General features: G+C 43.8%; 1 protein-coding gene across 1 annotated transcript in view; it reads right to left on the bottom strand.

Moving 5' to 3' along the window:
• Slc5a8 (solute carrier family 5 member 8) overlaps positions 1–26,352 on the bottom strand; it is a 48,027-nt gene that overhangs the window by 21,069 nt on the left and 606 nt on the right. The window contains exons 2-10 of the mRNA XM_033763500.1: positions 26,269–26,352; positions 21,707–21,772; positions 20,381–20,432; positions 13,189–13,256; positions 12,066–12,220; positions 8,928–9,068; positions 6,198–6,327; positions 3,251–3,339; positions 1,393–1,505 (exon numbers count right to left, since the gene is read on the bottom strand). Coding sequence (XP_033619391.1) covers positions 1,393–1,505; positions 3,251–3,339; positions 6,198–6,327; positions 8,928–9,068; positions 12,066–12,220; positions 13,189–13,256; positions 20,381–20,432; positions 21,707–21,772; positions 26,269–26,352 — 898 coding nt within the window. The remainder of the gene's footprint in view (positions 1–1,392; positions 1,506–3,250; positions 3,340–6,197; positions 6,328–8,927; positions 9,069–12,065; positions 12,221–13,188; positions 13,257–20,380; positions 20,433–21,706; positions 21,773–26,268) is intronic.

Here is a 26,352-nt window from a genome sequence, read left to right on the forward strand (position 1 = left end):
AAAAAAAAAAAAAAAAAAAAAAAAAAAAAAAAAAAGAGGCGTTTTCCTCCAAAATCGGCAGTGCGCAAGGAGAACAAGTAAAGCCCACATTCCGTGTCCCAGGGTTAGGTCTAGGAGCAGGTTATGTAAGGGAACAATGCCTGGAGTTAACTGCAGGGGCTTTACAAGAGGAACTACTGCACTGTGTTAATGTAATCTGCTGCCAACGTCTCTAAGGAGGAAGGCTCAGCCCACTGCAGGAGAAAAGGAAGGAGGGCAGGAACAAACACCAGAAATCAGAGCCCTCCAACTTCAGCTTTCACCCGCCACGTCCAGCAACCCCCACACCCCTCCCATTAAACTGGCAGAAAAGGGGACTTCAAGCTCAATTTCTGATTCCCCCAAGTTGTTTCCCCAAACTTTTTATAGAAATTCTTAAGCCACCTTTGTCAGATTATGAGATTTTTTATTTCCTCTTGTAACTTTCACTTTTTACCTTTTTTCCATTTTTTTCATGCATTTACTTTTTTAAATTAAGTAAACATTGGGCAGGGGATTTAGCTTAGTGGTGCCGCCACTTGCCTCACAGGCACAAGGTCCTGAGTTCGATCCTCAGTACCAAAAAAAAGACAAAAACAGAAAAATTAGCTAACTTTAGAAAAATTAGCTAAAATTAGTAAACATTAGCTCCCCATCTTTTATTTTTTTAAAAAAATGGATTCAGCAAAAATTACTTTAAATCAGTCAACAGGCTTTTCCAATGCTCAAAATTCAAAGTATAGGAATGAAGAATGGAAAAATCTTCATCATGGAAGTAGTGTGCTCCTTAAATTATGTTATTCCTATTTTATTCACAGTAGCATCCACACCTTTGTCAAGTACAGTGGGTAAATAAACTTACTGTACTTGAAATTTTTAAAAACCTAAACCTTTTTTGCTGTGTTTAGCTTGATTCTCCCCCACTTAGTAGGTCATGAACCGTCACTGCTATGGTTTAATACACAAAATTATGAAACAAATACTCAAACTGTCATGTTCTTGTCCAAGATCTACACCTCCATGTAATGATTTCAGAGACTGCTTCAAATGAATGAAAATCTTATCTATGTTAGAAAGTCCTAGAAACTGTCCTTCGTGGCCCACTGACAATGACATTTTTTCTTCTCATTTTGGAGACAGGGTCTCACTACGTATGTCAGGCTGGCCTTGAACTCACTATGCAGGCCACCTGGCCTCACTCGGTGATCCTCCTGCCTCAGGCTCTTGAGTGCCAGAGCTCCTAAGCTGTGGGCACACGTATGCGGATGCATTCACACTGGGACGTACTTTATGCTTTGTCAGGGAAAGAGAACTTCCAGTGTCTCGAAAGAAGCCACCTCTCTGAGCAAGAGGGGAGTTGTGAACAGAGCTTACTCATTCCTTGGGAAATCCAGGAGAGAGACCTCTCTGAGAGCGACCGGAAGTAGGGTCTGATGAGATCTTCCACCGTCACTGCGGCCAATGCGTTAATACTGGAGGACACTGTGCTGGGGGCACAAAGCAGGAATAATAATAGTTTAGCTTTAATAATACTTGTTGTGGGAACGAGGAAGCAGGAAGCAAATGGAAACTTCTAAAATGTAACCGGATTTCCGTTGTTCTTAATGACCAAAGCATCTTCTTTTTTTTTTCAGTACTGAGGATTGAACTCAGGTCCTTGTGCTTACAAAGAAGGCGATGAAACCACTGAGCTAAATCCCTGGCCCCAAAGCATCTTCTTTTTGGAAGTGGTTATCAAGAACGATTCAGAGCGCAGCCACAGGGAAACGTAGTCGCGGAAGAGGCTGCACTAATGTCCCTCCTATTGCCCAGTTAGTCCTCTGTGCCCATAAAGATGTACGCTATTATACTATTATTATCATCATATTACAGGACTTTAAAGCACATTTTTCTTTATGCATTGAAAGGACTGCCGGAAGTCCTCAGCAGCATGTGCCACGAACAGTACTTTTCTGAATCCTCACTAACGTGTACCGCATGAGTTGGTAAGGCCAAGCTATAGAAACACAGGAAGAAGGACAATGATGAAATACAATTTGCTTTTGACAACAGTATATCATTCAATGTGTAACAGACCAAATTCTAATTTTCCAGTTGATTATGCTTTAGCCACATGTGTGTCTTAAACTGGCTGCTGCTTTAAGTATTAAAGTAAAGGGGTTTTTTTTGGTTTTTTTAGATACTGCGCTATGAAAAAATAGCTTGAAGTGGAGGCGCACGCCTGTGATCTCAGCACTCGGGAGGCTGAGGCAGGAAGAGCAAGGCAAATCCAAGACCAGCCTGGGCCATGTAGTGATTCCAGGCCAACCTGTACTAACTACACAGCCAGACCCTGCCTCAAAAAACAAAAACAATAGCCAAATAAAACAGACCTACTTGTGACTCCAGGCCATTTTTTATATTTCAGTCACTATCCCAAAAAAACTCCAGTCACTATCCAAGAGTAAAAGATGTAATTTCAGATATCCATAGGTGAGTAGGCAGACTTGCAAGACCAATGTCAATGTAAGGGTGCCCATGCTACCCACAATCAACTCATAGAAATGACAACTTTATAGCACAGTACATCAGCAGGCACCCAACCAAACATGTATAGGATCCCTACGCCAAGCATGTAGAGAAAACACTGAGGAAAGCAAAAGAAGCCTGAGATAAAGAGAAAGACATACCATCTTTCCAGACAGGAAGCAGCGGCACCTTGAGAATAAAAACACTCCCCAAATCACAGAGGGGATTTCTGTTTGTTTGGTGGGGGTGATGACGGGAGGGCTGCTAACCTGAGATTCCCGCAGAAAGAGAAGACGCCCCCTGCGGGAGGGCAGGACGGGGCCATGCACCTCGAGCTGCCATGGGGGCACCACTGCGGCCCTCAGGGTATGCGATGGCACGGGGAGCGAGCCCAGGGGCTGGGGGGAAAGCACTCTGCAGCCGTCTGATGGAACAGCTGAGTCAGGCAGGTTCTCAGAACCAGAGCCCATGCAGAGGCGTCCGGGCTGTCACTGCAGTCACTTCCCAGGACAGGACGCTGCAGCAGGCAGCCTGAGGACAGCAGGAAGCCAGCGCCCTCTAGGAAAGAGTCAGAGGGACAGAGAGGACCTGGCCAGTGTTTGCCTGCTTTGACCCAACTCTGCTGCGTCCAGTACCCAGCTCCATCCCCAGAGCAACCAGCAAGGAAAGACAGATCCCTGGAGGGAAGGGAAGGGCGGAGGGCTCAGACTCACACAGTCCATACCTTAAGGTCCCGCTGTAAGCACAGGCCACAAAAAGCCCAGGAACTCCGGGATAATCTCGAAAAATGTCCAGTACCAAATAAGGCATGAGCTGAAAAATTCCAAAATGGACACGTAAGTGCTATTTGCTGTTGAATAAAGTCAACTAATTCCGGATTATCTAAGATCTCTGTTCCTCTACAAGTGAAAGGAGCTACTCCACTGAAAGGGAATTTCTCAATACCTAAAAGTGAAGTCTTTCATTGCTCACATTCAAACAAACAGCTCAATAGCTAAGTAAACAGGCTTTGGATTCAGACAGGTATGGCTTTGGTTACTTCATTCCTCTGAGCTGTAAGTTCCCTCATCTAAGCTATGAAAGACTTTCAGTACAGAATATGTGATATAGTAAATACTCAATAAAAGTAGCACTTTTCTATGCAATAGTGAAGCATTTTTAAGGGACTTTTGAAAAACCTCTTTGCTTAAATAAGAAGCACCCTCTCTACTTGTGATTCTAGACCATTTTTAAAATTTCAATCGCTATCCAAAAAAAATTCCAATCACTATCCAAGAGTAAAAGATGTAATTTCAGTTATCCATAGTGTAAAACACAGTCATGGATGGAAAAGTAGCTCGGGAAATCTTTTGAAATTGGCCTCTTTTCAGAGAGTTCCTGACACCAACTTCGTTGGCCATATTTATGTTTTTTAAAAACAAACACCAAACAATGACGGGCATGTAAGTGACCACAGACTGTATAATCTTTCTGCAGTGTTAACTTCTGCAGAAAAGAAAGTAGACAAACCTTCCTGCAAAGTCTCCTCTTTTGCATGGAGGCGTTACCGATTACAGCTCCCACTGAGCAAGAAGGAAAGGCCTATATCCTGTCAGCTTCGCGGCCAACTCCCTGAGCAACTGAACTTTCCCAAAATATTTTCAAAGTTTAACTTGAAACAGCTCTCCCACGGTCTGTGGCTACAGTGACTTCCCACAGGAGCCCACACTGCATTCCCAGACACAGTGTGTACTTCCTTTTTTGCTTTTCTCTTCTTTTTCTCTTGTTCTGCCCAGGTTTGCTCTGCAGAGCCGATTTCTCCCATACTCCTTCGGACCCTCACTTTTCATATAAACTTTTGGCACCATTAAAAAAAATTGAAACAGTATTTCACACATAAACAAAAGTAAAGTTCCCATCATTCACATTGTACTAAGATCCAAAACCTGTCAGCTTTCTCAAAAATCTCTCGTAGCCAATTTTAAAAGAAACATCACACTGTACCCCAGGAGAATGTATACTTTGTATGTCAATTAAAAATGTTTAAATACGTATAAAAAGTGTGTCATTAAACCGTGAAAATACATGGAAAAAATAGCCTGTTGTTAATCTAAGCAGCTAGCTGACATTCTGGAAAAGGTAACACTGCGGACACGGTAAAGGACAGGGATTGGTAGAAAATGTACATGGGAGCCGGGCGTGGTGGTGCACGCCTGTAATCCCAGCCCTCGGGAGGCTGAGGCAGGAGGATCGCTGTGAGTTGGAAACCAGCCTGGGCTACACAGTGAGTTCCAGGTCAGTCTCACTACATAGTGAGACCCTGTCTCAAAAAACAAGAAAACAAAAACAAAAAGAAAAAAGAAAATGTATGTGGGACACATAGGTGAAGCACAGGGGATTTTAGGGCCATGAAATTATTCTGTATGACACTGTAATAGTGAGTCTGTGACACCATACATTTGGCCAAACTCACAAAAGTCAATCATAATGTAAACTTTACTTCATAATAATTTATCGTTATGGGTTTATCAATCACAGCAAATGTACCACATCAAAATAAGAAGTACAGACAGAATCAACGAGGTGGAACAGCCGCAAAACTACACCTAGACACCAGCCCTGCTCTCTTGCGCTTTCTGCTTTCTTGCTGCTTTATCCCAGCAGACTGTAGCAGAAAATCTCTTTTCCTAAGCCACAGAGATGTATGGGGCAGGGCGGTGTGTGTGATTCCCTTGCACAGAGATCTGCCTTTGTTCTAGCAGGCCTTGGATTGTTTGAATGACCAGCAGATCTTAGAAAATAATTTAGGTGAGGATGCAGTTTTCGGGGTCGGGTAGCCATGGATTTGAATTCTAGCTACACCTCTTGAAAGACCACGCACGGCACACAGGTCCACAGGCCTGGGGCAGCCTGCTGCTAGCGGATTTGATTCCTGGCTGCGGGCTACTAGCTGGGGACCCTACGTAACCCCTGTGCAGGTGAGTATGAAAAACTGAAAATTAAAATACACATAAAGTGCCCAGGACAGTGCCTGGCACATGGTAAGGAATGGATGGTGCTCACAATCGTTCCACACACGTGCACAGTAGCCCTGGGTCGGTCCGAAAACCTCTGTAATTCATTTCATCATCTATAAATTAGGGCTGCAGGGTTGTGAGGATGGGATGAGACACAGAGATCTCTCGGCACAGAATCTCACCGCGTGGTTGGCCCTCGGTCCACGCTTACTTGTTAGAGCCGTCTCTCTGCCATTTATGGACTAAAACACACATCACTCATTGCTCAGCGGCTTAACAAGTTCCCAAACGCTCTCCAGTACCACGGTTCGTGTGTCGTTTTTTAAATGGTGTCTGTATTTCCACCCCCAGCACTGTGGTTTCTACTTCATACCTGGCTTGACATTTTCTAGGTGCTCCAGTGTTTTAGTTTTAGACACAGTGCTCTTCCTTCTGTTTTATTTTTATTTTTTGGTACTGGGGATCAAGCTCAGACCTCGTGCTTGTGAGGCAGGTGGCAGAACCACTGAGCTGCATCCCCAGCCTTCTTCATCCATGCTCTATGTGCTAAAATCAATTTCTGCCACATGCTTCACAGACATGAAAGTGACTCGCTTGTGGCCACTGGCTGCGGCCCTGCACGAACACGGTTCTCTGAGCGTCATGACGCCCCGTAAGAAAGACACAGCACCAAACCTGGTCTTCCGCAGACACCTTCTTGGCTGTCCAGGGGTCGCAGTCACGGTACCTGGAGTACAGGGCGAGCCCACAAAACACTGAGCAGGTGAGGATCGCCCAGAGTCCCACAAGATTGACATAGAGAGACCTAGAGAAGAAGAGACAGCAAAAGTGATTACATTCGATAAATGCACATTATCTTTTGGTTATCCAAAATGCTATTTTTCATTCTATTCTAATCTGCTTATGATGTCGGTCAATAAGGTATTTGATAATATTCACAACAGATGGTGTTTTCCTGCTGAAAGTGCGCGTCCTTCTGGCTGGAATCTCGTAGGCACCAGTAGTTTTTTCTTGGCATCTAACTTCATTACTTCCGGTCTCCTTGTCAGGAAGTATTTTCACAATGAATGGAGCAGTGACTATTACTCATTTTCCTAAACTGCTAAACACGATTAGGATCTACATAGCAACTCACCAAACAGGCTTCAGTGTGGTTTGTAAGACCTCCCAGGAAGTGTAAGACACAGACTGTATTCCCCACACTAGTGTCTTGTCACACCCTGCTAGGCATGATGACATCCGCTCTGGGCTTTTCGCAGGATGTTTGGGAAACAGCACTGGACTCAGCGCTGGGTGTAAGTCCTGGTTCTCCAAGACATGGCTGTGAGCAAGTACTTAGACTCTCTGATCCTCAGTTTCTGTCTGCACTTACTCTTAGGGACAACAAAGCCCAAATCCCAGAGTTACAAGACCAAGGGAAACGGCACACAGTCAAGTACCAGCCTCTATCGCAGAGTCTGTTTCCAGGACAACCACAGCCACCTCCTGCAGCAGATGCCAAATGACAGACCACTAGGCTCTTCCCTTGCACTAATATCACCACATCTCTTTATTGCCTAAAACCAGGGTAGCACCGGTATCTCATCTCCAGATGGGGAAATTGTGCTCAGGTGTTCTCTTGCTCACCACCTTCCTCATGATGTCTGAATTTAACACTCAAAAAACACATTGTTCTATTAGACTTCAGTGCTGTTCAGACAGACCACTTACGAGCATCTGGTACTGTCCCTTGTCAACTGACTGCAGTAAGTTCTGGCATTTGGCAGGGACGCATGGTTTCTGCAGGATGAGCAATAGTGAGCTGGTGAAAGCAGGTCCCCTGGGTTCGGTAATCTATCTTGTTCCAGAGACCCACTGGGCCATTCTGAAGGAACCAATTTAGCTACAAAATTGAGGCAGAAGTTGAGTTTCGTATTCTCAAAGAAACTGAAGATTCTGTATGATGGCTTTGGGGGAAGGCTCACTCTAGTATAGATTTAAAAGTCCCATACAAGGGCCAGGGATTTGGCTCAGAGGTTCCACTGCCCACCTTTCAGGCACAAGGGCCCAAGTTTGATCCCTGGCACCAAAAACAAAAATGAAAGTCCTTTATACCACTGCTTATATAAATTATAGTCCTTCCAACTATCTTAAAATATCAGAACTTCCAAGCTCATTTTGTGTAATTCTATACCCAGCTAGTATATCCAAATTAATATTGACCTTCCATTGGGGCATTTTCTAAAGAATTAGTTTCTAACCCAATTTACACTCAATATTTTGAGTTCTGATATAATAGCAAATCACAATATTTTTATAATTTTCTTTGAACAGGAATAGAATTTGCACTTTCTCCCACCCTAATCACTCCTGTTCAATCTATTTAGAGTTTAATGCCCCTAAATGCATGCAAGCAAGTCCGTCTTACTGATCACAGGAGCCAGAAGTCAGCAAGCTGCTCTGAGGCCTCCACAGGAAAAAAAAAAAAACACACTCACTGTCCCATACTTTTTTCTCAAATCAAGATGGACTTGAGTGTCCCTGCCCATGCTGGCCTCAGTCCCTCTGCTTTTGTCCAAGTCTCCCTTCCATGTGCCTGCCCGCACTACGATCCAACCCTCTCCAGCTGCCCTCACTGCAATCATCCCTTATGTCTCTTCTGCCAGGTAAACAGGAGTCTCTCATCTATGTTCTGCCTTCACATCCATCACACACTTAAAATGGGAAAAGGAATTACCACTTAGTAAATCTCTACTACATGTGTACCAAATGTGGTGCTTTCTAAAACTTCTTACGTGACATAAAGTATTTCTTACATTCATTTCACGAGTTTAGAAACTGGGGTTCAGAGAGGCCAACCATTTGTCCAGGAGAAGTCAGGTAGCAAGCATTACAGCAGCATTCTGTACTCAAGACTGAGGCTGCACACAGATCTGAGCCACTGTGTCTGCTCGGGAACATCTCCTCTATCACCGCTTCACTGAGCTGCTGCATCTCTCCGGTGCTCTTTCACTCTTCACACATTCACACATCTTTTCCTGATTTGATGTTCAGCTCCACCATGACAGAGCCCTACATACTTGTATTTCTGAACTGCTGAGAGCCTCATAAATATCAGGCAAGTGCTCTGCCATCCAGCTAAACCCCAAGCCCTCCTCATATTTTTTAAATCTCCCATAGATCCTTTAACTGCTTATTTATTTGACAAAGTTGTTTTACTTAATAATTCGTATAAATATTTTCAAATGTCTGATTTAAAACATACAGTGTCACTTTGCTCTGTCTAGTCCCTTTTAACAAAGCAGACCATTTATCTCTTGGAATTGCTTGACACAAAAGACTTGAACTTGAGCTGAATCGGACTATGGAGGTCTCACAAGGGCCCCTAACAGCTGTTGATGATCCACGCACTGTGGTTTGGCTTACAGTTTTGCCTGGAATCTACTTTTGCAGGCAATGTATCTCTGCACTTGGGACTGGTTGACTCCATAGATGCTGGTCCACGTGAAGGTCCCTCCTATAATAATCGTCCAGAATGTGTGTCTTTGCAAAGGGTTAGGGTTAAAACTAAATGAAAAGAAACAAAAACAAACCCGAATTATTGACCGAAGACTAGAGAAAAATCCTCCTAGAGTACTTTCCAACATAAGCAATATATACCTATAGACAGATATGTTTGTAGAAAACTAAATAGTATAAAATATAAGACTATTTCTAACTCAAGATCATTGAAATAACAATTGTCATTTTCAGAGATTTCGAAATTCTAGATGGGACTGAGGGAAAATTAGCACTGTAATGATTCTGAGCATTTAGAGAAACTGTTCTCCCATGGTTTTGGAAAACTTGTTAAGCAATCCACCAAGTTGTAATGGAGAGGGAAGGGATTAGTGCGTCATAGCAACCAACATGGTACTGACGTGAATAGTAAATTAACACACTTTATTTCTACAATTCTTCTCCTAGCACATGTAGAGCTGTAATTCTAATTCAAATTCAAGCTCAAGAAGCAAAAGAATTGAACTTACTTGTGAAAATAAATTAAAAAAGAAGTCAATTAGCACAGTTTAAAGATTTTTCACTTGCTAAAATTACCATATGTTGTTATAATTGTGTTTCCCTAAAATGCTGTGTGCACAAGCTAAATACTGGTAGTTTAAAACCACTTTGTGACACGTACCTTAATTCCAAAATATTGTTACAAAGAAAGCTCAACTTTCGTGTTTCACATAACCCTTAACCTCTCTTAATATACTACCTAGGAAGGAAGCAAGCTGCTCAGCTCTGACATATAACATGAACTTTGAAAACTGAGAAATGAACCACTATGGTGGTTAAGCTCGAATGCGTTAATCTGACTGGCTTGAGGCCTTCGAAGGGCTGGGGGGTGCACTTCTGGGTGGGTCTTTGAGGTACCGGTCCCCCACCCCTTCTCTCCGGCACTGCTCCCCGCTCTGCCTCCCAGACGCCGTGAGCGAAGCAGCTCTGCCCCACCAGACCCTTCTGCCATGATGGCCCTGCCTTAGATGCAGCTGACCGAGGACTTGATCCCCTTAAAACATGAGCCCGTAGAACCTCTCTCTCTTGCAGCTCTGGTTATTGGATATTGTGTCTCAGGGATGGCAAAGCTAAAACACGCTCTAAAAATTGTAAAATTCTCCAAATCTTGTATTTGGAATCAGTTGAGTAAAATATTGTGATTTTGCATATATTTAAGTACAGCTATTTCTACAGAAAGTTACCTAACATTTAGTATCAAAATCTAAGAAGCTCGAGAGTATTGGTTCTTTTGCCCATTAAGCAACTATTATAATATTAGCTAATGGAAGTCAAGAGCCAAAAATATTCAGTGGGCTATCAGAAGGGAATAAGAGCTACAAGACTTAATTCAGTAGTTTCAGTCTTCGGTTATCTCAACCACAGCAGCTATTTCATTTTCCATATTCTCAAAACATTTTAGGAAAAGAAAGGATACTCTTGAAAACTCTGAAACATGATAAGGCTTCTCATTATTACTCTGTGGTTTGTAACCTTCAAAGTTAAGGTCATAAAAATATCTACTTTTATTTTGTGAAGTCTCTTATGATGTATAAGCTACAGCTTCATTGCCGGAATGTGTGTATTGTTTGTTTGCGTTTGTTTGGGGGAGTGTTTGGAGACACGGTCTCACTGTGTAGTTGAGACTGACCTGGAACTCACTATATAGCCCGGGTGGTCTCAAACTCACAGCGATCCTCATGCCTCAGCCTCCCAAGTGCTGAGATTACAGGCGTGCGCCACCACGCCCAGCATGTCCTTCGTATAAAATGAGTGACCCTGTAGAGAAATGACTGGTTTCATACCTTCTCCCCACAGCCTGGCATTCTAGGAAGAGACATGAAAATAATCAAGATCTCCTAAGAAACTATTGATGTTTCTGATTCGTGGTATCCATTTCTCCACTTTCACAGTAAAAGCAATCCGGGAAAACTGTGTCACCACCCCATTAAGTACTGTCAGTGGCTCTGCACTGGGCACAGAATGGAGCAGGGTCCAAGGGAGGCCAAGTTGGGGCTGTCTTCCTGCAGACTTGAATCTTGGGGTCATGGAAAAATTATTAAAATGGTTAATTTGGTTCAACAAAATTGATTTCCATAAACTAACATATTAACTCCATTTTTGAAACAGCTTTTCTCAAACGTTGGTGCCAATTTTCAGAAGGCCTGGAAAGAGCCTGGAAAGTGGCACTGTGGTTTTCCTTCTTCTGGCCAGTAATTTCCGACTGTCTATCTCAGTGAAAGGCTACTCAAAGAAGAAAAGAGCTGGTCCAGGCCAAAGTGAGCCCATTCCCACGCTGAGTGGGATACACAAGCCTGACACTAGCGATTCAAAAGGGGGGATTGTCTTTAAAAACTCCCTTTAAATTTTATGAAATGTTTGGGGTGAAATAATCTAGTTTTTCCATTTTTTTTCTTTTAGGAGAACTAAACAGCTACTTAAGCTGTATTGTATTATATGTTGTGTTATGCTGTCACTGTGAACATCAATCATAACTTTTCTAGTCAATTTTCTGGAACTAGTATACAGGTATATGTAAGAGAAATAATAACATGTAACGATCATATACTATATTAATACTACACGTAATACGCCTATTGCCAGGGTAGCATCAAGAGAGCAACCTGCAGATTGCCTGAAACACAGAATTGTCAAATGGAATCAAGAGTCTTTCGGTGTTTTTCTCTTAAGAGACTTTATTTTCTCATCTTTCTAAAATCTCTTCCCTTATCATCCTACCCCACATTCCAACCTGTGCTAGGCTAATTTTTGGAAGAAAATGCTTCTTTGCTCCTAGTCCCTTCTCGGGTGGAAGCCCCATCCTGAAGCCATGGAGTTAAGAAACGTCTGCCAGCTCAAACCCCGAAGAAAAACTGGCAGGGACCCACCCATTCCACAACGACCCGCCCAGCTTCTGTCTTCTGTGGCTGGCTATTTTCTGATATAAACCCACTATTTCAAAAGGGATTCTTTTTACACAGAAAATAGAAATTGGGTCCTTTAACCGGGGGGTGGAGAACAACTTACTTCCAGAAGTTTAATCTGCCACCACTGTAGGCATCGTTTAAGATCCTGCCGATGCCACCTTGAATTAGTGCGGCCTGGATAATCACAGATGCGAATCCAGCCACCATGATGCCCACTTGAAAAACATCTGTCCAGACCACCGCCTTGAGACCGCCCTTTGAAAAGAGAGGGCACTGGGATTAATGCGTCTATCAGACATGTTTAGGAGTCCGCACGCGTATCCACCGTGCTGGATAAAAATGTCGAAAACCGGACCTTGGCTGAGAAATGCACTCAAGAGAGACGATCAGGTTGGGAGAGGTTGACAAAGGAGATATTTAAACTGAGCCCTCAAGTGTAATCAAAGGCCAGGATGAAGGTCCTTCCAGCAAAGGAAACAGCCTGGGCCAAAGCAGGTGGGGTCAGACTCCGTGGCCTGTGGAAGGTGCCACACACAAGCACTGGAGGAAAGAGGAAGTGGGCGGGAGACTGCTAAGCAACCTGCGGTCGAACTGCACAAGCCAACGTCAGATTGCACCTACAGGTGGGACCGATACTCCATCAGCATGCGCTCAGGTAGTCACAGCAGCTGCTGAGATCCTAAACTGCTCTATACCAGCCACCCACAAAGGCCCAAGCGTCCCCGTGACTGGGGTCCCTGTCTTTCACAGGATCCAGTGACTACACAGCTAACATCTAGACTATCAAAGATCCCGTGACAGCCACACCTCTGTTGAAAATCCTCCCCTGGTACTACTATCCATGTCCGGCCACATGGTTTTTCCATACGTTGTTGCTCCTGGCTATAAGCAGCAGGAAGAAATCCCAGGCTTCTGTGCTGAGGAATTACCGGAGCACAAGTCTAATAACCTTGCCACAGCATGGATGGGCCAGGAACTGAGGCCAGGGACCAAGGTCATGATTCTGGTGAAAGCAACAAAGTTCAGTTAGGACTTGTGTTCTACCAAGGTCCCGTTTGACCCCACACCAAATATTCCTCCCAGATAAAGACACATGGGGGAGGTCAGGGGCAGGAGAATGAATAGGTGTGAGCAGCCCATTGTACAGCTCGGAAGAGCTAGAAAGTTCCATTTTGCAGTTCCTAGGTAGAGCAAGGTGGAAATGGTGCTCTTGACATACGTACCAGCGTGCAGTAGAACGTGCAGACCACGCCGGTAGCCACCACCGCACCCCACCGATCCAACCCTGTGACTGCAGAAGAAAAGAAAAGGCGAGTTCGGCTTCGAAATGCGCAAAACATCCGTGGGGAGTTACCCGGGAGGGAGGGGATCTGGTGTAGCGAATATCTTCCTACACCTGCTTCCCGACAAGTAGGATCCTGCCGCATGAGTGTCACAAAAACGTGGGATTTTTAAGTAGTATTCGAGGAGTGAAACACCCACGGGTGTGGTCTCTGCTGCAAAAGAGGGAGAGAGAGCCCTGCTGTCCCAACTCAGGCGGGCAGCAGCTTGACGCTGGGAGGCGCTGTTCAGATTGAGGCTCAAAGGGTTCATCCTCCTCCTCCCCAGACGCCACTCAGACTAACTAGTTTCTCCAGCCCCTGAAAGACAGGCACCAGGGAGCTGTGAAGACAGAGCCCATATGGAGAAAAGCCTGTGTTCTTGGCTAAAAAGTGGAAGGGCGTGTGATATCTTTTTAAAAGAAGGATAAATGAAAAACAAACAAAAAAAAAACATTTACCGAAAGAAGGAGAAAACAAAGTGTAGGACCCAAGGGTGTTCGCGAGACATCTCAACATGTATTTTTAAATTTCACTTTGGAATCGTGCACATATTCTACATAATTATAAAAACATTTAAAACAACTTCAAATCAAAAGTAAAATGAAACAAGTTGAATCTAGCTGGGTATCAACTCTGTGACGTCACCATGCAGAGAAAAAACATTGCCACGAGACTAAAACACGGCAATTTAGCTGGGCATGGGGGCACGTGCCTAAAATCCCAGCATTTGGAAGGCTGAGGCAGGAGGATCACTGTGAGTTTGAGGCCACCCTGGGCTACATACACAGTGAATTCAAATCTAGCCTGAACTACATAATGGGACACTGTCTCAAACAACCACAAAACTGAAAATAAAACACAGCAATTTAATATATACCCCTACTGGCAAATATGTTAAGGGAAAGAAAACTACAAAGAAAAAAATCTACAACTGCTTTCGGACATCACATTATGAGCTACAGGATCAGAAAGTCATACCAAAACTATTACCTCAGTGATTCTCTAATTTGACTGCATTAAAATCACTAGAGATTTTTATTGTTGTTGTTGGTTTTGGTTTGGTTTGGTTTTTTCAGACAGGGTTTCACTGTTTAGCCCAGGCTGGGACTCAAACTCATGGCAATCCTCCTGCCTCAGCCTCCTGAGTGCTGAGGTTACAGGAGTGTTCCGCCACACCCAGCCACGCCCAGCTACTAGAGGAGACTTAAATTAGAAGGTTTCATTCACTCAGAGCTGTGAGGCACACCCTCCGGTATCAGTATTTTTTAAAGATCCTCAAGTAAATCAATGCACAGGCTGGTTGGAGGAATCGGAGATCCCCCAGGAGGTCCTGCTGGGTAAAACGGGGGTCTGAGCAGTGATAATAACACCCAGCTTAGGAGATGAAGCGACATCACAGCTTTACAGCAGAAAGTCACAGTGACGTATGTGCACACAGAGCACCTAGGTTGATTTAGGAGATAAGAGAGAACCCATTCATTTCGCTTTGGATTTACTTACTTTTGGGGTGCTGGGTGTGTGCTCTGCCTCTGTGCTCTCCACTCGGCCCCCCACTTACTCTTTTTGAAACTAAGCAAATGGGGAGAATCAGCTATTTCCCAGCCTTTCCCGTGGAGTGACCAAGTCATCAACAAGTCTGTTTTTAGAAATGCTCCATGTAATTAATGAAAAAGCAATAAAAGAATTAGAAGATCCCATTCTATAAGCCTTAATTAACTTAAAGCCACAAACTTATAAACATGGCCTAAGAGATAATATTTCTAAAAAGCCAAACTGCAGCCCAAAGGTACAGATGCAAACATGACCCTTCACAAGAAACGCAGAGGGTTTGGGAAGGTATCACAGGGTCCTGCGGGAACCAGTTCATAAAAGCCAGAACGAATAATGCAGTTTCTTCAGCAAAGAAATGCCATTTAAAGGGAGGGGAAAAAGAAAAGGGAGACTATGAATTAAGAGAAATTTCAAGAGAACTTCAAGCTACACCCATTAAAAACTGACAGAATGGGAGAAATAGAAAAACTAGTGGTTACATTTATAGATTTCAACACCTCTTTCTTGGTGATTGATGGAACAAGTTTAAAACTCGTAAAGTTTGTTTCCATTTTTTTTCTTTTCTTGTTATCTTTTCTTTTCCCTTCTTTGCTTTCCCCCACCCCTCCCTCTTCCCCTACTCCTTTAGCCCTTTGCTGCCTATTTCACATTATCAATTATACATTTGAATCCTTATTTACACTTTCAGTTTTTCACACCAGAGAAACTATTCAGCAAAGTCTTTGTAAATAAGGAGGGTGTCGGGGGATGAAGGGAGGGCAGGGGAATGGGGAAAAAGTAAGAACCAAGAAGGTACAAGATCCTAACGATGAATGTAACTGTACTGTGTACCTACAGTGTACCGATAAACTCAATGGAAAAAGTAAATAAATAAAACTCAGTAGAGACATATAAAACGTTTGAGCAGCACCATTAACCAAATGAACATCTGACATTTCCAGAACGTTACACCCAACGTCCACAGAACCCATGTTCTTTTTAGGAGCACTTGAGATGTTCAAAAAGATGGACCACATCCTGGGTCACTGCACAAGTCACAATGGGTGTCAAGGATGAAAATCGCCATGGTTAGCAGCTGTCTGACCAAAGCAGTATTCATTCAGAAATCAGTGGCACACATGCTAGGAAATCTCCCAGTATTTGAAAATTAAGCAACACTCTTCTAAAGAACCCATAGAGAAAACAAATCACAAAAGAAATAAGAAAATATTCTGAACCGAAAGAATAAAAATACAAGCTCGCAAAATTTGTGGGGTGCAGGGAATGCACTGCTTAAAGAAAAATTGATAACTTTTAAGAACATATGTTAGAAAATAAGAAGTATTTAAAGTTAGTGACCTAAACTAAACTACCTTTAACCTAGAAAAGTTCAATGCAAAATAAATAGAAGTAAATAAATTAACACGACAGCACAAATTAATGAAGTAGAAAAAGGAAGTCAATAAAACTCAAAACTGGTTCTTACAAATGATTAAAAATATCAATTAGCTGGGTGTGATGGAGCACACCTTACCCAGCACTTGGGAGGCTGAGGCAGGAGGATTACCATGAGTTCGAGATCAGCCTAGGTTATATAATTTAAGGCCGCCTGGACTACATAGCTGGACCCTGTCTCAGAAAACAATAAATACATAAATATTAGCCAAAAAAGAGATTAAAAAGGAAAGGAGCTAAAGGTGTAGGGAAGGTGGGATGTGTAGGAGAAGGGTAATAAGGGAAAAGAAAAAATGTGAGATAATGAAAAGATGGAAATAAAGTGTTTGTAGATGGGGAGGGGAGGAGGGGGTGAAGGGAGGGCGGGGACAAGGGGAAAAAATGAGAACCAAGACCTGTCGTGTAGAGGTGCAAGATCCCAACAATGAATGTAATTGTACTGTATCCCTAAAAGGTACCAATAAACTCAAAGAAAAAAAAAGAGATTAAAAAGTCATCTTATCAGTATTAGGAACAAGTAGAAGGGCTATCACTAAAGATATTACAAGTATTAAAGAGAGTATTATAAAAAACTTTGTGGCAAGGCAGTTTATAAGTTAGAAAAAAATAAACTCCCTGAGAAAACATTATCAAGATTGACACAAAAGAAGTTGAAAATATTAATAACTAAATTCATTAAAGAAACTGAATTAATAAACCAAAATCCACAAAAGCAAAAATATCAAGAAAGGTGCCTTTCTTTTTAATTCTATCAAACATTAAGAAAGAAATACACAATTTTACACAAACTCTTTCAAGAAACAGAAAGGAAACACTTTTCTACTCCTCTATTCCACCTGCATAGCTGATTTTAAAAATCCAACAGGGACACTCCAGGAAAACAAAACTTCACAGCAATTTTCCACATGAACTTTAGAAACCCTTAAGAAAACATTCCCAACACCGATGGACGCATGTGTAAGAGCGTTTATCCCAAGACTGCAAAATTTATTTAGCACTCAACTCCCCACAGTAACTGCAGCAGGACAAGAAGGAAAACTAAGAAGCAGGAGGTGAGGAGAGACGTTAGACCTGGCGGATCCATAAGCGACATGCAAACCCTATAAGGTCTCCACAAGCCAAACTGAATGGAAAAGCAAATTCAGCCAGCAACCAGGACAGAAGATCAACTTATGCAGATCAATTAGGTTTTATGTAATTGCAAGGAATAATCGGAGAGTATTATGAAATGGTAGCGTTTGGAACAGTATAAAAGATCCGCTACGTAGAAGTAAATCTAAGAAATGTATGCAGGACTTTGGCATTGAGAGCTACAAAACATGACCAAGAGAAAACGTGAAGGTCCTGAGTCCATGTGCTGATACACGTGAGAGGCGTGCACGGGGAGAAGGCTGCTCCTGCAGAGGGCCTGTTCAAGTCCCGAGCCTGCTCCTTACTGGGCTACTTGTCTTTAAAATTCATCTTTATTATTTCATGAGCTGGTAAGCTCAACATAAGCAGTCCACAGGAAGTGCACATGAAGGCCCTAATACAAAATTCTGTAATACCCACTAAAATGGGGGAAAAACTGATGTTAAATATTGGCAAGGATGCGCTTACAGTGGAATTCTTATATATCATGAAATGGACGTATAAATGGTCCAAACAATGAAAAAGTTATTTGGCAATTTCTGTTAAACGCCATGCATACGACTCTCCTGATCTGTGTTAGCATACACAGATGTTTAATTTTATACTATTTTCATATATGTTTCAAGCTGAAGCACGACCAAGTGTCGAAAAGAAAAACAAAACAAAAAACTGTAGTAGGATGTTCTTTTTTTTTTTTTTTGGTACCGGGGATTGAACTAGGGACCTTGCACTTGTGAGACAGGCAGTGGAACCACTGAGCTAAATCCCTGGCCCATACAGCAGGGTGTTCTTAGCAGCCTTAATTCAGAATACCCTAAAACTGGGAACAATCCGATGTCTTTGGACAAGAGGCTCTAAAGAGAGTTTGAGAAATGTGTACAACAAAATCGCCCAATGCTGTCGCCCACCTCGCAAGCACAAGGACCCGAGTTCACTCCCCAGTACCAAAAATACAATAAAATAAAGAAATTCTCCTAGCACTGAAGGGAAAGAATTACTGATACATGTTACGAAATGAATGCAACTCAAAAACATTTTGTTAACCAAAGAAACCCGATACAAAAAAAGCTCTCTCCGCTTCCATTTATATAAAGGCTCAGAACATACTGAGAAGCAGATGAAGTAACAGGACATTCAAATTTACAGCAAAACGATCTTTTGGAGGAAGTCAGGAGCGAGCTGAAATTGACCATAAGTGGAAAATTATTACTGCAGGGTGTTGGATACGTTAGGACTCAGAGTCTATTCTCCATTTTAGAGAAGTTTCCTATAACAGAAGAAGAAAGTTAAAAACAGATCGAGCCTAGAGAAGACTAAGTTCCAGTCGAGTTAAACAAGTGCCTGTTTAGCATCTGTTGCCCCAAACACGGTGCCCGGGCCTGTGCCCGCCGGCTCTGGCGCAGCCCGTACACGAGTGGCATTCCAGGGGTCACAGTCACTAATTACGGATCCTCGTCACTCCTGCACAGCACTTTGAGTCTAAGGAGAAAAGAACCTTTGATTTCTTCCCAGGTTAAAGTCGGTGCACTTTAAAACGCTAATGTCTTCAACTGTGCTTAAGAGAAACAGGCAACCTGTGGCGTTCACAGCTAGCTCGGTCCTGACCCAGCAAAGGAGCTGCTCCTGGTGCTGCCCGCGGGGCCAGCACACACCTGGCTCTCAGGTAAGAGCACTTTCTATCAAGCTCTCCTTTGCGATGATCCAGTCCTGCTTTGTGAATGGTGAAAGTAACTAACGCATGTGTTATAAAACCAGGAAAACAGGGCGCAGGGGAGGGGGGCAGGTTTCCTCTCTCCCATATCAACTCCGGGAACTGTGCCACTTCTTTCCCAGCAGACTCCACTTGTCCAATTTACAAGGAAGTTTGAAAGATAAACTCACTTTCGACTGATAAAATTCAAGGATTCCCGAGGTTTCCTGAAACCCTCAGAAGGCAGGACCAGCATGAACCTCTGCCTCAGTAAAATGGGCCCAGCCTGGCTGCTGCCGTCACAGGAAACCCAGATCAGCACCCTAGCCACACTAGAACTCTCCAGAAGTAGCCGGCCTTGCAGACCCGTCTCCTGGCTCTTCTCTGTCTCTGGAGCCCATGTGATTGGGGAGAAAAGGGCTGCTCTCCCTGCCAGATTTCTCAGTGGCCCCAAGTCCCCGGGGACAGACTCCAGGCAATAGACACAAAAGAGAGGGCGTCTGTCCCCCAGCACTGGAGAACCCTGGGCAGCACAGCCGCAAGACACGGACCCAGGGAGTCCGCCCTTTGGAAGCCTGAAGACACTTGGCAGCTCTCCATGTGGAAACCCAAAGGCGCCAGGGTAGACCCTGAAGGCACCTCACCCCCCTAACCCTGAGAGGGCTGACTGGCCGCACCCCTCCATCTCTCTCTGCCCACTGAGAGAGTAAGGATTACTGAAACTGAACCCCAAACTGAGTCACATGATTTGCCACTTTAAAAATGTACTTTAATACTACCGCCTGCCTCGCAAAGTGCAAGGTACCGAGTTCGATCCCCGGTACCAAAAATTTATTTAAAAGTCCTGAATAGCTAAATCATGGAAGTGGCTTATATGTCCATCAACAGATGACTGGATAAAGAAAATGTGGTGTTCATACACAGTGGAGTACTACTCAGCCATAAAGAAGGAAACTGAGTCACCTATAGGAAAATGGGTGCACCTTGAGATCATAATGCTGTGAAATAAATCAAACACAGAAGGCTAAAATTATATGACCTTTTATATAAGAAACTCAAAATATACATAAAGAGCAAAGTAAAAGAAGCTAATAGGAAACAACAAGGTAGACTATGCAGAGAAAGGAACAAGATCTGAGGGGAAGAGAGGGAGAGAGGGGAAGAGGGAATAAAAAAAGATCAAGATGTAATATGTGTATGTCCCCCTTACCCATGGTGAATGTCTTTCCCATGTATCATAAACATGTACTAATAAAACAGACAGAAATAAGATAAAATAAAATATACCTTGATTCAAAGCCAGTGCAGGGGCATAAATAACAATTCCAGTATACAGAATCTAAGGCAAAAAAGAAAACAAAAGGAATTCTATGAATTATAAATTTCATGAATGTTGTGAATAAATTATAAAATATTGATTTTCCTGCAAAACCAATTATAATTTGTCAGTAGTTTCAGTGTATTTAATAAAATTATAACTTGAGAATGCTAAGTAAAATTAATTCTTATTTATACTGTGGTCACAAGTTACAAAAATCTTTTATGACCAACTTTTTGTACAGTTCTGGATTGTTAATGTGACAATTAGTGCAAATGGTCAATGATTCACCCACTCAAGCCTGAAATTAACTTTCCTAGATTTGAAACATATAAAAACAAAGAAATATAAATTTAGAAGAGGATGGCCCCTTATTGATGACTTCAAAGTACTGCTGATCACCAATAATTTTTAAAGTAAAATTTTTAAATCTTGTTTTTGAATGTTTGTGTGCCTATGAGACAAAACAGAAGTGTGAATTTGCACTTTCAAAAGCCTGAAAGTGAACATGAACTATAATTCACCTTTTTATATTATTTATTATTTTTTCACCCATATAATGAATAAATATGAATGGGTATAACAGTAAGATAGTCTTTTTCTCAAAATGTCATTTTCTCTTTTAAAATTTATTTCAAAATACCATTTTCACTGCTTTATCTTCGAATACATTGCAGGCTAATTCTAAAGTTACTCCATAAAAACATATCATGATTTAAAAACACATTGGGCCAGGAATTAGCTCAGTGGTTCCGCCACCTGCCTCGAAAGTACAAGGTCCCAGGTTCAATCCCCAGTACCAAAAAAAAAAAACCTGTTTCCTAATGTCTTCCTGTCAGATTGTTCACATCTATTACTCAAAAAAAAAAATTTAAAAAGTGAAATATACAGCTTGTTCTCCCTTTCTTAGATTCTTACTGTCACTACTACAGCTCCCTTGAATCCATTTGTCACCTATTAGGTAACATTATTATTATTAAAGGCATTAGAGCGGACTTAACGGTCACCTTGGTCCAGGTGCGGCTGGGGAAAGCAACATACCTCTAGCTTGATCGATAAAATAGTTAAACTCACTTAAGTCTTCTATTTTTCCAGGAAGTGAAGCTTTTGCTGAAACACCGTTTGGGTTAACTAACACCCTAACCGGTAACAACAAATCTTTTCGGTTTCATTTCCTCACACTTTCAGCCTCTTTTTCATTGTTCATGTGGTTTCCAAGGAAGGTTCACCCAGATGCCATGGACTAAAATATTTTAGCGACGAGAGGAAGAATAAACCATCCGGGAGCTACTTACGGTTTGAACAATAAACAGCACTGTCCCGCAGAGGCGGATGTATCTGTTAAACCGAAGTTCTAAATACTGTGGCAAAAGAAAGGAGAAAGAGTTGTGATGTGAATCCCCCGAACATTTCTGTGTTCGTCAGTAGCCTAGGAAAGAATGGGTTAGAGATGTAATGCAACTTCACCACCCACTTGGGCCCGCTATGTTTACTCTTGTTTTATCTAAATACAGCAGAGTTGGCTCGATTTGCTCGATTTGGAGCGCAAGTCAGTGGATTCCAACCCACATACAGATCTGTGTGAGCCTTCTCCACCGGGGCGCGAAGCAGCTCTGTTGCCCAAACACCGATGCTGCACCTTTTAGTGAGGCTTCCTTCTCACCTCAAAGCTCACCAATCACTAATCTCTTCTGTATCCCCAGCCTGACCTGGAAAGATTGGAAAATCGTCCCCTAAGCGGAATATTTATATACTATAGAGTAAGTATCTGTCGCTCTCCCTTCTGAGTGGCCGCTCTGTACAGTTCCTGGGATTCACGCGGGAAACTCACCCTTTCTAAATCCCGGAAGTTGTGACGGGTTTGTCGGCAAGAAGAAATCACATGACCGGGCGCAGCCAATCAGCTTTTCTACCCAGTGGGCTGCAAGGCGCAAAGGCAGAAAGCCATTGGGGGCTAGAGAAGCTCTTCGAAGACCTGCTCGCTCAGATCTCAGACCCGTTCTCTGCGCTATGCTCACGGCTTTCACATGTACATGAATAATTTTTTAAAACATAAATCCCAAGTCAGTTTCTGTTCAGAGCCAACCCTCTTGCCATGTCTCCCTAAAATCTTCCAACATGGCTTGCTTATTTTCTACACTATGCAGTGTGCCATAACATAGTGCAGGGTTCCAATCAGAATTTCAGAGAAATGCAAGATGTTTTTAAATTTGCATATAATGGCTGCACAACAGTCTTGTTATAATATTTCAGGAAATAGAAGAATGAAACCCTGGCATTGGGTAATAATTGGAGGAAAAGAAGCCTGATAATTTTCTCCAGAGTTAGAGCAAACACACCCAGAGTTCTTGCTAGGCACGGTGTCCTCCCAATAACCCAGGAGGCAGAGGCTCTGTAGAAGCCCAGTCAGCGATGGGGCCCCCTTTCATCAGAAAGGACACCAAGCTCGATCTGAACACTGGCAGGACCATGACACCAATTTAGAAACGTTGGCGCCCAAAGCCGTGCACATACCCACATGAATAAGCAGACAATCCAACAATCCATGTGCCCAGAATCAATTAGGAGCTGGTGACACTGACACCTAACAGAGCCTCCAAAATAGCTAATGGTGACAAATATTCAACACAGTGCAGGCTCCAAGCAGTACCAGCCCATGACTCCATCCCCTCCAGACTCCTGAGCTTGAAGTGAACAATCTCCAAATCCCCCATTCACTCTTTCTCTTGAAAAGAAGGATCATGATAACAGTTCTTGTCTCTCCTTTTGCAGGGTTTTGTAGATCCTCCAGTGATAAAAGCTGATGGAAATGATGTTGTAGATTTTTCATTCAGAAGTAAAGTATTCCACAAAAATAAAACAAAACAAAACAACAACAGTGGAATCTAAATCCATGAGTCTGGTGAATTCCTGGAATCAAAATCACCTAAGGGCATTTTGGAAGGCATTTTAGAAGACTGGAGAAGTTTCTGAGCCTTGGACACAGGGCAGTGTTATTTCTGCAGGATTCTTTAAGCAAGCCTCTCTTACACATGAATGGACATGAACAGAAAGGTCCTCTGCCTGCTGGAGACTAAAGAAAACAAGAGCAGAATGTGACCGAGGTAAGAATGCAGATACGTGAACCAAGTAAATTAGAAGGCATTTATATGTCATATGTGTGTGTGTTTCCCAAGAAGAGCTGATCTGGAAAAGTGATGTGTTCAGGAACACACAAGACCAACCCAAGATATAACCAAGAAACCCATCACTCTCTCAGCTCTCCATGGTCCTTTAAGCTACAGAGGAAACAACCTGCAGACTGAGTTAGAAGTCCAAGTCAATGAGTACTAAGCTTTAAAAAGTAGTTCTAGGATGCCCAGGCAAAACTGCAGAGTAACTATAACACCTACGGTCACTCAAGACCAGTCGTAGTCCTCAGAACTTGGAATAATTCAGGGACCCTTCAACTTCTGTGGATAAAATAAATAAAAGAGTTAAAAATAAAAAGACCCCAAGACACTCAGCTCACACACACAGATGCAGCTGGATCCGAAAAGATCCTCTAGTGGCAGTGAATTAAATTGAGTCCCTGTGTATACTTTCTGCCGGTCTGTGGGTCTGGGAACTGCTGAACACCTATCAAACCTACACGTCAAAGGCAGAGATAAATAGATATTTAAGATGCCTGTGGCTCACCAGCTTGAGCTGTAAAATGTCAATAGGGAGAGATTTTATATTTGAGCAAGAATGTTAGACTTCTTGTTCCATATAGATGGTTCTACCCCGCAGCATAAACTCACAAGGAATTTTACAAGGAAGGCTTTGCCATGACCACTTGAAGGGGCATAGCATGTTCCCACCTTGCCTGTCTCTGATTGCCCGACACCCCTGGTTTGAGACACTGCTCCCTAGTTCCTGGATCCTGTATTTCTTCCCTGGTTCTCAGGGCATGGGTGTTAAGCCCAGCCGGGGATTGTTCAGACTCACCAGGGCCTTCTGGAGCAGCCAGTATGCTGCCAAGTGTCCACCTTGCTTCCAGCTCTCTCACCGTCCTAACTCATTCTGAGTCTCTTCCCCTGCAAGCTGAGCCTCTCCGGGAAGCTCCCTTGTAAGGACTCTTTTGAGCACTGAGTCAGGTAATGTATGTTAAGCGCATAGTTCAGAGTCCCAGCTTTCCGTGCAGGATAGCTTTTGCCTCTGTCAGCTGGAATCCTGCTAACTTAGCTGTGTCACTAGAAACACGTGAGAGAGCTGTCTGTTTCTGAGCTAAAGCTGCAGCCCAAGGAGGCGCCGGCCAGCGCCTGGAGAGAACCATTCTCTCTGGGGAATGGGAGCCTCTTCCAGATCACTCAGACCCTGTCCAAGCTTCAGAGCTGGCTAAGTACAGAGGGTGGCACACTCGAGTGACACGGGCTAGGTGTGTGCATACAGCACAGAGCTGGAACAGCCTCACGCCCGACGAGAAACAGGCTCTCTTTCCTCTCCTTTGAAACGAGAGCTCCCACCACAGTGGTGCATTTTTCCCTGATGCGTTTTTTCGTAGCGACATAAATGGAGAGAAGGATTTCCGCACCATGAGAAAGTAGCCGCGCACACAACAGAGGACCAGAGTGGGAGCAGCTGCTGCACCTGGGGGGCCCTGCGGTCGCAGAGAATGTGGCCCAATGTCGCCAATTTTCTGAGTTAAAAAAAAAGTCAGAATCTGGAATTTTATGTGCTCGTTGTTCTTTATTCCTCATTGTTAAATGCTAAATTAATTATTCTTTAAGCACTATAATATTTTTTAAAAAACAGAGCTGAGTGATGATTTTGGCTTAGGGCAACCAATCTGTCACCTCGAAATGCAGCAGAAATGCCCCCTGCTCACTTCTGGGGTGATGGCTGAGCTCTGCGGGGCACAGGGACCAGAGGGAAAGGAAGCGGGGCTGCCCTGGGCTGCCTCACCCCACGGGCCCTCACTACAGCCCAAGCCGGATCCGTCACCAAGGTTTGGCATGTGACTGTCCCTGCTCCAGCTGAACCAGCTTCACTAGGAAGCCACCTGCCAGTGGCCCTGGCCCTGGTGGAGGAAAAGACTTCAGACAAACTGGGGGCCAGAGAGAGCCGGCCGAGAGGAGACATCTGGCACACAGGACCACGGCCTGTGGAGGAGACTGGGGCACCCCAAGCGTGAAGAGTGGGGGCCAGGGCTCCAGGAAAGGAGCTTTACACCCTCCCCTCCCACCTAATGGCTCTGTAAAAGAAACCCGGGGCCACCGTCTGTACAGAGCCCTTTCCTGCAAGAAAACGACACCCAGGGGACATGTGCAGTAGAAGAGGCATGGTTTTCCCAATCGCCTTCCCACAGAGAAATGGCAGAGCTGTTTGAGGCTCCCACAACCACAAGATAACCACAGGACAACCTCTACCATCACCAAAAGAAGCGTGGGCAGCCCTTGTCCAACACACCGGTGTGCGTTCAACACTATTCCAAAGGTGACACCTTGCACCTGCTCATTTAGTGCTCCCCGAGGACCCAGTGAGGTGGGCAGTACTAGGAAACAGGTGCCACGTCGCCCAGGGAGTAAACGGCAGACTCCGGCCTCCGTGCAGGTGCTAGGACAGGAAGCCTGCAACGTAGCCTCTGGGCACCTAACCTTCAGAGGAAGAAGGGGTGGTGTGGAGCCTCCGTCCGTTTCCCTGGAACGTGGGTGCTGCTGGGGACCCCGAGCAAGGATCTTGCTTTCGGAAAGGAGGAGCCCAGGCTGGCATGATGCAGACTCCCTCCCGCTCGGGCTCGGAAAGTTAAAAATCCCTTCGGCTGGACGGGGAAATCAAAGGTGTCAGGTGCACACAGGGCCCCACCCTGCCCGAGCTCCGAGGTCGGACCCCTCACCTCATAGGTGCTAGTGATCCCCAGTCTGTAGAACACCGGCAGGAAGACCTCGGCGCTCAGCACCACCACCAAGAGGTAGGTGAG

This window comes from Fukomys damarensis, unplaced genomic scaffold (genome assembly GCF_012274545.1).
Source record: "Fukomys damarensis isolate Sample0158 unplaced genomic scaffold, DMR_v1.0_HiC HiC_scaffold_15, whole genome shotgun sequence".
NCBI classification, from domain to species: Eukaryota; Metazoa; Chordata; class Mammalia; order Rodentia; family Bathyergidae; genus Fukomys; species Fukomys damarensis.